This window comes from Lipotes vexillifer, unplaced genomic scaffold, assembly GCF_000442215.2.
Source record: "Lipotes vexillifer unplaced genomic scaffold, Lipotes_vexillifer_v1.1 scaffold470, whole genome shotgun sequence".
Taxonomy (NCBI): Eukaryota; Metazoa; Chordata; class Mammalia; order Artiodactyla; family Lipotidae; genus Lipotes; species Lipotes vexillifer.
The window spans coordinates 1,659,469-1,670,422 of NW_006799533.1; the positions used below are offsets into that span (position 1 = coordinate 1,659,469).

The 10,954-nt window shown below is 41.1% G+C and overlaps 1 protein-coding gene across 2 annotated transcripts in view; it reads right to left on the minus strand.

Moving 5' to 3' along the window:
* THSD1 (thrombospondin type 1 domain containing 1) overlaps positions 1-8,025 on the minus strand; it is a 25,114-nt gene extending 17,089 nt beyond the window's left edge. Inside the window, exons 1-2 of one of the 2 annotated variants that reach the window (XM_007471675.1) lie at positions 7,888-8,025; positions 2,599-3,564 (exon numbers count right to left, since the gene is read on the minus strand). In XM_007471675.1, the coding sequence (XP_007471737.1) occupies positions 2,599-3,564; positions 7,888-7,945 (1,024 nt within the window). In that variant the 5' untranslated portion in view covers positions 7,946-8,025. The remainder of the gene's footprint in view (positions 1-2,598; positions 3,565-7,887) is intronic. The other variant, XM_007471676.1, reaches the window with a different exon arrangement.
* Between the last annotated feature and the right edge of the window lie 2,929 nt (positions 8,026-10,954).

The following is a 10,954-nucleotide window of genomic DNA, read 5'->3' on the forward strand; positions in this document are numbered from 1 at the left end:
GGGCCGCTGGGTGCAATCAGAAGGACATGGGGCAGAGGCGTTTAGGGTGTTGGTGGGAGAGTGATTAAGGGGATGGGCCACGGAATCTAGGCTGGAGAGAGAGGTAAGCACAAGCAGGGAAGTGGCCAGTGGGTGGGGAGAGAGTCAAAGGAAAGGGACTTCTAAGGAGAAGGAGTGAGTGAATTTGGAGCAAGAAACACGTGGGGCACTGAAGCTGCTCAGAGGCTTGGGCCGTCAGGGAGCACAGGCTTAGAGGGGACGTAAATAAGAGCACGTGTAAATGATCAGGACAATCCCTGCCAGATTAACCTCTTGCCAGGACCAGGTTTGCACCCAGGAAAAGGGAAAGAAACGCAAAGAGGAGCCTGGGGTATGGATGGAATTGTAATAACCCCACTTCTTTGTGATTAGGGAGGGCGTCATGCAGAGAATTCAAAATTTAAAGAAGTTTTTAGGGGCTTCCCTGGTGGCGCAGTGGTTGGGAGTCCGCCTGCCGATGCAGGGGACACGGGTTCGTGCCCCGGTCTGGGAAGATCCCATGTGCCGCGGAGCGGCTGGGCCCGTGAGCCATGGCCGCTGAGCCTGCGCTCCGCGACAGGTGAGGCCACAACAGTGAGAGGCCCGCGTACCACACACACACACACAAAAAGTTTTTAGAAATCTTGCTTTGAACTCTCACTAAAGAGGCTTCGTTCTTATAATGAAGGAGGTAAGAGGAAAGAGACATGCTTGAGGGCGTTCTAGAGGAAGTGAAAAGCTACTAAGTACAATTTGGGATTTTAGCTTTGAATTCTGATCTTACCTGCCATGGACTTGCCATATGATGTAATAACAGAATTTTTAAATACATGTAAAAGAATGAAATTAGAACATTCTCTAACACCATACACAAAAATAAACTCAAAATGGATTAAAGACCTAAATGTAAGGCTGGATACTATAAAATTCTTAGAGGAAAGCATAGGTAGAACACTCTTTGACATAAATCGTAGCGATATCCTTTTGGATCCACCTCCTAGAGTAATGAAAATAAAAACAAAAATAAACAAAAGGGACCGAATTCAACTTAAAAGCTTTCGCACAGCAAAGGAAACCATAAACCAAACGAATAAACAACCCACAGAATGGGAGAAAATACTTGCAAACGAAGCGACCAACTCCAAACTGTACAAACAGCTCATACAGCTCAATATCAAAACACACAAACAAATCAATAAAAAATGGGCAGAAGATCTAAATAGAAATTTCCCAAAGAAGACATACAGATGGCCAAAAAGCACATGAAAAAAGATGCTCAACATCACTAATTATTAGAGAACAGCAAATCAAAACTACAACGAGTTATCACCTCACACCAGTCAGAATGGCCATCATCAAAAAGTCTACAAACAATAAATGCTGAGAGGGTGTGGAGAAAAGGGAACCCTCTTGCACTGCTAGTGGAAATGTAAGTTGGTACAGCCACTATGGAGAACAGTATGGAAGCTCCTTAAAAAACTAAAAACAGAGCTACTATATGAGCCAGCAATCCCATTCCTGGGCATATATCCAGAGAAAACCATAGTTCGAAAAGATACAAGCACCCCAATGTTCATGACAGCACTGTTTACAGTAGCCAAGATATGGAAGCAACCTAAGTGTCCAACGACAGAGGATTGGATAAAGAAGATGTGCCACATATATACAATGGAATATTACTCAGCCACAAAAAAGAATGAAATAATGCCATTTGCAGCAACATGGAAGGACCTAGAGATGATCACACTAAGTGAAGTAAGTCAGGCAGAGAAAGACAAATACCATTTGATATCACTTTATATGTGGAATCTAAAAACTGATACAAATGAACTTATTTACAAAACAGAAACAGATTCACAGACTTAGAAAACAAACACGGTTACCAAAGGGGAAAGGTCAGGGTGGGGGAAGGATAAATTAGGAGTTTGGGATTAACATATACATACTACTATATATAAAATAGATAATCAACAAGGACCTACTGTATAGCACAGGGAAAGTCTACTCAATATTCTGTAATAACCCATATGTGAAAAGAATCTGAAAAAAGAACAGATATATATATGTGTGTGTGTGTATATATATATATATATATATATGTATGTCTAACTGAATCATTTTGCTGTATACCTGAAACTAACACAATATTGTAAATCAACTATACTCCAATATAAAATACAAATTAAATTAACAAACATAAACAAATAAAATACAATGTAATAATAGCTGACGTTTATCACTGCTTCTTACCTGCCAGGCACTGTGCTAAGAACTGTACACATTGATTTCACTCAATTCTTACAACTCTCTGAGGTAGATACTCTTATTATCCCCACTTTATCGATGGGGAAACTAAGACCTGGAGCACTTAGTTAGGAGTGAGCTGGGTATGCTAACCAGTACTCTTCATTTTTCAGACAAGGATGCTAATGCCATTTGGGACATTATGGGGAGTGAACCATAAAAATGATGGTACCGTTCATAGAAAATCAAGTTCACCTAAATTCAAAATAATAATTTTGATTGCATGAAGGCACCAATTTGATTAAAAAAAATGTGCTTTAAAATCTCAATACCAACCTATATTTCTCTGAATTAGCATGCATTCCTTCTCCTTTGCAGAAAACTGGCTTCTGCTTGAGACGCCAAAGTCAAAGCAGTATTTATTCCTCCCCATGTCAAACAAAGTGCAGTTGAATACTGTTCTCCTTTCTCCCAAGGTCAGACTGTTTTCAGCCAGCCGAATGGTCCTTTCCCCAGGGCGTCTGGGGGCTTCCCTGAAGACAGCGATCACCCCTTGGACAAAGATGCATGGCGGGGGCAGCACCCTCACCTCCACCCCGGACTCACACGTGAGCTCTGGCGCCATCACCAGTGCATATCCAAACTTCTGGGCCAGGTCAATGGGGCCTGTGGACGTAATGACTGAGTCTCGGCCGAGCAGCTTCAGCACCACAGTGACATAGGCTTCCGGCCCCACAGGTGCACAGCCAAACTCAACCCACTGGCCTTGAGCGAGTTCTGCCCTCTTGCTAGCCCTTATCTCCAGCGGCTGGCCCTGACTCATTCTTGCCTCCGGAAGGCTGTTGGTGAAGGTGACATCCACCAAGATGTCAGGCTTGTCCACGGGGAACAGGCACAGTGGCTGACTGGTAAAAAGGCCCACCTGGAAGGTGCCTTCAGCCGCCTTGGATGTCCTGTTCAGGTAAACATGAAAGACAGGCCATTCCACCTTCAGAAAGGCGCTCCTCTCCCACCAGGGGACCGGAGGGCTGCTCTCTGTGGCTTCCGGAGTCATCGTGAACCGGTAGTCGCCGGCCTCCTTGAAATAGAAGCATTCAAACTCGAGGGTCCCCTGGGACTGGTTGGTCAGGAGGTATTTGGTGGTAACAGTCTGATTGGTGTTGGCCTCCAACAGCAGGACAGAGACATTCCTCAGCGTCCCATTGGCACCATCCAAATACTGGAAATCCACAGACACTGTCCTGTTGCTTAGTGCTACATGGCCCGGTTCCCCCAGAAGGAGATATTCAGCTTCTCCAAGAACTGAAAGGAAATGGTCAGAGTGGGTTTTAAAAAGGAATATCTGAGCAGCACTATTGGTGACATCGATGGAAACAGCATTTCAGACACGAGAGAAGGTTGAACTGAGCCGAGGATGATGCCAAATGCTGCTGAGTGCTGACTCTGGGAGCTGGGCCCTGAGCTGCTTCCATTCTAAAGTGGCTCTGTTCCTTCATCTCCATTTTTCATGGTTTTGTTGAAAATAATGAATTAGTGATAAATACTCTGAATTGACAACAGTCAACAAGGTAATACATCAGTGATGAAAACCTAATAAGCAAGAGTAACAACTGACAAGTCTCATGATAAAAATCCAACACTTGACTTTTCTCATTTTAGGCATATTGAAGTGTTTAGGTATTTGGGGAAAATGGATTTACAGTGAAATGAGAGAAAGCCTGATTCAAATGATACAATACGCACTGCGCTAGATTACTTAAAATGGGAGACCCTAAATATACAGCTGACCCTTGAACAACATGGGCTTGAACTGCACAGGCTCACTTACTCACACACACCAATTTTTTTCAGTAGTAAGTACTACAGTACTAGACGATCTGTAGCTGGTTGAATCCGCAGATACACATAGCAGATATAGAGGAACAGCAGATACACAGGGCCGACTATAAATTATACCTGTGCAGAAGACCAGAGCCTTTAACCCTTAAACCCTGTGTTGTCCAACGATCAAATGAACTTCTAAGTTACTGTTTTCTGACATTCAAGACAAGTGCTTGAGCATTTTCACCAGTAAAGGAAACAGTGCCTTTCCTTTGTATAAGGCAGAAATTTTTAGATGAATAAGAAATGTTGACATTCTATCCTGCATGGGTTATTCAAGGGATAGAATGAACACTTATGGAATAGCTAAGCTTGTCCTTAGCAATTTTACTGACATTACAGTAACTGCTATTGGCCTAGATAGGACAGATGACTACTGGGCCACAAGTGTCACTCTGTTAGGATCAATTCTATCTTTTTTTAAAAAGAGACCCATCAGAGCAGCTGAAGTAAAGAGTGGGAAGAGCACAGACACACAAGAATCCCTGTTTCTATTCTGAACCCTATCCAAATACATATCAAAGGAGACAGAGTTTGGCAATGCATCAGTCAGCTGGCCTGTGACCAGGGTAAGAAACATTCTAGATTTAAGGAACTGCAGTGCCCTTTGGTTTGAAAAACAACATGTGTAAGTATGAATTTATGAGTCTTCTTATATATACATGATAATATAACATAATATTATATTAATATAATAATAATAATAATGTGTACATATTATATATGTCCAAAGGACAATATGCTGTCTGGGCCGGCAGTCTTTAAATATACTCAATCAGTGATTATTCGATGATTCACTTTGATGGACAGCAGAAACCAATACAATGTTGTAAATCAACTATACTCCAATAAAAATTTTTTAAAATAGACTATTCAAAGATATAAAAAAATGATTATTAGAATCAGCACATGAAAATATTGGCACATAAAGGTTTGTTTTAATTAGCTCAGCACTTCACCCATTTCTTATTTAAGATGAGGTGAAATAAAATATATAAAACTTGGATAGACCTGAATGCTTGCTTAATCAGCACTTGCCTGAAAACCTTAATAGGATAAAGTTGTTTTGTTTCTTTTTTTCATTTTAGTCAGTACAGAAATTGAGGGCCACTCCCTTTTGGATGGAGACAACTCATCCAAAGGCGGCTGCTTTCGGTGCAGCTTGTGTGCTAGTTCAGAGTGGACCTGATACTTTTTTGTGAACAGGTGGCTGAAGAGCTTCCAGTACTCACAGTAGCCCAGGAAGGACTGCTGAGAACAAAGGACCGAGAACAAAGCTCATATTCATTTGAATCTGATGGGGCAGAATGGTTCTGTGACGCATTTTAAGAGTGAGAGGCACACCGCACTTAGTTAACTAATGAATTGTCAATGACAGGGATACCGATGAGGCAGATCAGATTCTGATTTGATGGGCAGCCTGTCGATGAAAGAGACACACATGGCCCTTTGGAAATGGAGGAAACAGACGCTAACGGATGGGTTCCAACAGCAGCAGAAAGGAGGTGTGTACTGAAGAGGGAACTTGCTGCTTTACTCTCAAACTCTTGCTTTTACAGGCAAGAATACACTCTCATTTAGAAAACTACAATTTGGTTGTACCACATCCTGACTACCACAGTACAGTTTTCTCCATTCTTTCATTTCCTCTCTCCCCATTCCTTTATTGTATTTAAAGGAACTGGTGTCTCAATATAAGCATGTTGCTTTAAAAAAGAAAAAACACTAACTGGTAATGGTATGTTTTGATCAAAGTCAAATGGAGAAGAAAAAAGAAACCCAGGTCTATGAAAATACCTCCTTTTCCAGTAGTAGCCTTTGTACTCAACTTGTATGCTCTATTTTATGCTCAATCAACTTTTTTTTTTTTTTTTTTTTTTTTTTTTTTTTGTTCTCCGCAAATGGGAGAGGCCGCAACAGTGAGAGGCCCGCATAACGCAAGAAAAAAAAAAAAATAAATAAATAAATAAATAAAATGGTACAATAATGCTTGTTCAATATAAGGAGTTTCATTAATTAATAAAAGAAATGGGGAATCATATCAGCAGTTTATGATTAAGAGAGTGGTAGGGAATCTTGCAAGGGGGTAAATTATGTGATATGAGATAGATGGTAGTGTTGAGACTGATGCCCAAGAAAGCACATTTGGCCCAACTCAGGTACACTTTGTAGTTCCCATGATTTTCTCGTAAAGTTAAGCACCTTCCCCTCATCTGACAAGACTGCTAGTACCCTAGGGTAAGTGTTTTCAAGATGTCACTGTCATAGACCTGCTCTTAATGCTCTAAGTGAGAAATCGGATAAATAGAAATTTGATGTATTTATTCCCTAAGTACTTACTGCCTGACAAATAGTTTTCAGGCTCATTGTTGCCACTGGAGAGAGAAAAACACAGTGTCCTGTCCTCAAGGGATCTATGTAGACATGAAAAACCAAATTATTTTTTTTTTTTTTTTTTTTTTTTTTTGCGGTACGCGGGCCTCCCACTGCTGTGGCCTCTCCCCTTGCGGACCACAGGCTCCGGACGCGCAGGCTCAGCGGCCATGGCTCACGGGCCCAGCCGCTCCGCGGCACGTGGGATCCTCCCGGACCGGGGCACGAACCCGCGTCCCCTGCATCGGCGGGCGGACTCTCAACCACTGCGCCACCAGGGAAGCCCTCAATCAACTTTTATTTTTATATTGCAGTAAGATAACCTGCTCTCAACAATAACAAACGTCCTTGCAGACTGTTTAAATGGGAATTTTTGATGTCTTTATCATTATGAAACAAAGCAAGCTTTTATAGTTTTTTGAATGAGGCTGTTACACATAGAGCAATCTATTTTTAAGTAGGGATAAAGGACTTTAAAAGAAATGATCCCTGATTGGTTTTCTGCAAGTCAAGTGTCTTCCTGTTTAAATAAACTTCTTAAAAAATAAAAGACTGAGGGAGGAGACTCACGGGACAAAAGTAACAGCACACACTCTGGTCCATCCAACCGATATTACACGAGCCAGGATTCTCTGTCTCTTGAATAATAATTTCTTCATCAATTTGAAAACAGTTTCCACTCTCATACCACCAACTGCTTAGATGTCTGAAATACTTGGAAATCATCAAAAGAAAACTGGTGGGTATTATATGGTTGAATCTACTGGTTCAGTAGTTGCATAAAACTCTCCGAGAAATGAATTTTTAGTTGAATCAAGATGAATGAAGAAAACTAACATTAAGCACCTACTATGTGCTCAGACATTCAGGTATTTCACATTCTTGAGTTTATCTTATCATCATAACAACCCTGTCAATACTGTTGCTGGTACAGAAAGAGATTTAGAAACTAGACAAAGGCACACAACTGGCAAGGATTGAAATTCAGATTTGTTCCAAAGGTATTCCAGCAGCAAACTCTCTTGTCAAGTGAAATCTCATGTAGAACCCCAATATATAAAACATCACTTCCTGTGTGTGTGAGTGAAGTTTAAACATGTAATACTGAAATACTAGGAAATCAATCAAAGAGAACTGAGGGCAACATATTTGTCTCCAATTTGTGAAATGAGTGTATTTAAAGTGAAATTTGAATTAATAACACAGAACCTTAAGAGAACCCAGGGTTCCAAGAATCACAGTTTAAAAGGCACTGCACTGTAGTCCCTGCCCCGCCTCCTTCATGTAGGGGCATCGACATCCATGCATTTGTAAACCCTCCATTTATGTTTCTTCATTGGTACCCACAGCATAAGTACACACAACACTCACCATAGTCACAGAGCACCACCAACAATAGATTTGAAAAGTCTTTCAACATTTGTTTCATTCTGATCAGCAAAATCCCAGGTCTTTGGTCTCCTCATGTCCTTCCTCACATCCAAATGGTGAATTTTTCTTCAAAAACACCTGAAATTAGGACTTAAAAAAGACGTTGGCTCTGTTCAGTGTGATTCATAAAACAGTAATCCTGAGATGACAAAACCATTCTAAGAAGTCAAACTGCCTAGTTAATACTGAAAAGAAACCAGCAAGGACATTACTGCTCCCCCAGGGAAATGATCTGTAATCTACACGTCCTTTCCTTCCATTATAGCTCACCTGCTAAGAACTTTCAGGTCTGCCCAACCCCAAGACTATCTCTGCAAAACACCACGTCTCTTACCTTTATAGCACATTCTTAAGTGGAGAGCTGGTTGTTCTCTGCTTAATTTCATCAACGCTCCTTGCCAACCTGGATAATATTTTATCTTCACATATTTATATGCTTGGCATAGTTAATATGCCAGTTAATCAACTGACTAAAATTTTGCCAAACTTTCATTTTGCATCGTGCTGTGTAGACCTGCCTTGCTTCCACAAATGGGTTTATTAACACTGTCCTTCTTGCACAATTGGTGTTATTTGGATTGCTTCATTTCTTAATGCCTAGGAGCTATATCAAAACTATCAAACCTTTAAAAAAATATATACCCAGATTATTGCAATTAAATATGAACTCCAGGTGGTCCAGACTTCCCTTGGTTAGGGCACTCTAAAGAGAAAACAAGTAACAGCTATCATCTTTGTCAGCCTTCCAATACTTGTTGCTGCTGGCTGGCATGCATCAGGAGATGGATGATTTCATGCAGCAATCTTCCCAGACCACCTAGGAGGGCAGGGAAGGCCTTGATGGCCTGTGGTTCAGAATGATTTGTGGGAAGAGGCACTTATTTTGATATAAACAGACTATTAGACAACAGAATAAGATGCGGGGCATTTAAGAGCCAGTATTTTTCATACTTGAGTCTAGGAAACTATGGGGTACTAAACATAAACAAATATATATTTTCTTAAGGTTTACATTCCCCTCCATTATGCAGTTAATCTGTTTTTTAATAAGCATATTATATTCCAAATATACGTATGTCACATCCCTTTGGATAAGACAGAAATTAAGGGAATTAAGAGGACTGACTGAAATAATCAAAACTTCAGTGGAAAGGAAATTGGTGTGTCTCTATTAGCTTTCTTTCTGTAGGAGTTGGTTGAGCAAAGGAAATTCTGTACTTCCTCAAAGAGAAGCAGAGATAGGAAGTGTAATCATGCAGATGATTAAGGCTCCCACCCTCCCCAACAAAAAAAGAAAAAAAAAGAAAATTCAGTTTTGTTGGAATGAGGCATGGATTTGACCCAATCCTTTCCTTGAATATGAATTGGGAAACCTGACCAAAGACTGCAGGTGAGCATCATCGTATCTCCCGGGCAAGTGTGGGCACTTAGGGCAATTAAAATGCTTCCTTTTAGTCACTGCTACTCAGTAATTGAAGTAAGGAGAAACAAGCTATCCCTGGCCCCCAAAAGTTGTACTGGCTTCTCCCAAATTGCTTGCTTCCCCATGACAACCATTTTTTAAAGAAGTTCTTAGTCACAACTGATTTTGTGTTTATAACACATTTTCTTTCTTATGAAAAAGACTAGTAAAACAGAATAGTGTCATAATCTACATTTAGAGCTGGATGGAAATGGAATTACAAGATAATCCAGGCTACCTGAAAACAGGCTGCTTTATTTTATAAGCCATAATATGGTTTACATTATATGGATTTTTTTTAATGCTCTCAAGCTTTTGAAAATAAATGCTGATTTTTTTTTTCACTAGCTCAACCACTAATTTGAAGATGTTAACAGAGCATCCCAGAATGGAATGGAATGCCGGGTAAAAAAATCACTACGTTTTCGTTGTTGTTTTAAAGAAAATAGCATGCTTCTTTAATTTTTTTTAAACCTTGCTTATTTTCTTCCAACACGTGTTCCCAATACCACAACTGGCTACTTACAATGTTTAGCTTGAGAATCATTTTGAGAAAATAGGAACTTAGGTATACTTTATACACATTTTTTAAAACTTCCATATAGCATTCACATCCATAAACGTTTATAGACAAATTCTAAATGTATCAGCTAGAGGGTAGGAGGAAGTTGTGAATATTCTCAGTGGCTAAGGGCACCACGCTAAGCTCAGATCCCATGTTTTTGCTGAAATCAGCTAAGATACACGCTTCTGTATCCCCTATAGTGTCTTCAGAGCTACAGAAAAATAAACTGAATTATGCTAAACACCATGGGACCAATGATTTATGAAAGAATAAAAGGAAAAACAAAAAGAAGCAAAGTGATCTTGTCCCTTCTGACAAACATGCACACGATCGAGTGTATATCTAAGAGTAATATTTATTAGGAGGAAATCGCTAATTCCAAAGCGGCTCCTGTAAACGGACTGTATTTATATATTCGCGCCAATCGGCGAATATATGCCTGGTCCCACGGGTTGGATGCTGCTTCCCCACATCTACTCAGCTGTGCGCTCCCCACATCTACTTAGCTTTCTCCAGGCCTGCGAGTCAAGTTTACGCTTGGAAATCTAAGGCTGCCGGTGTCCCCCAGCACAACATCTCTTAAAATGAGGACCGTTTTGCAAGGCACATATCTCATACTGCTTGCATCCCAGTAAGGATTTCTTTATGGAAAGAAGCAAACCTGTTCTGAAACGCAGAGTATCCCAGAAGCTGTTCTTCAAGGGTCCCAACTATTCGGACTCAACACCCATCAATCTACCGTCAGCCTCAGACAGTCGGCCACACCTGCGCCAGGAGAGCGCCGAGTTCAGGTTGAAGTCGGGACTCAGAGATGCGGAGACGACACTTTTTTAACGCGTGTCCCTGGGGGCTGAGCACCAAGGAGCGACGGAAGGGGACCGGGTTCGTGGAGAGAACGGTCCCGTCCACCAGTGCTTTCCGGCGGCGGAGAGGGTGGGGCGGAAGAATCCCGGGAGCCGCCGGGGACCCCGCGGCGGGAG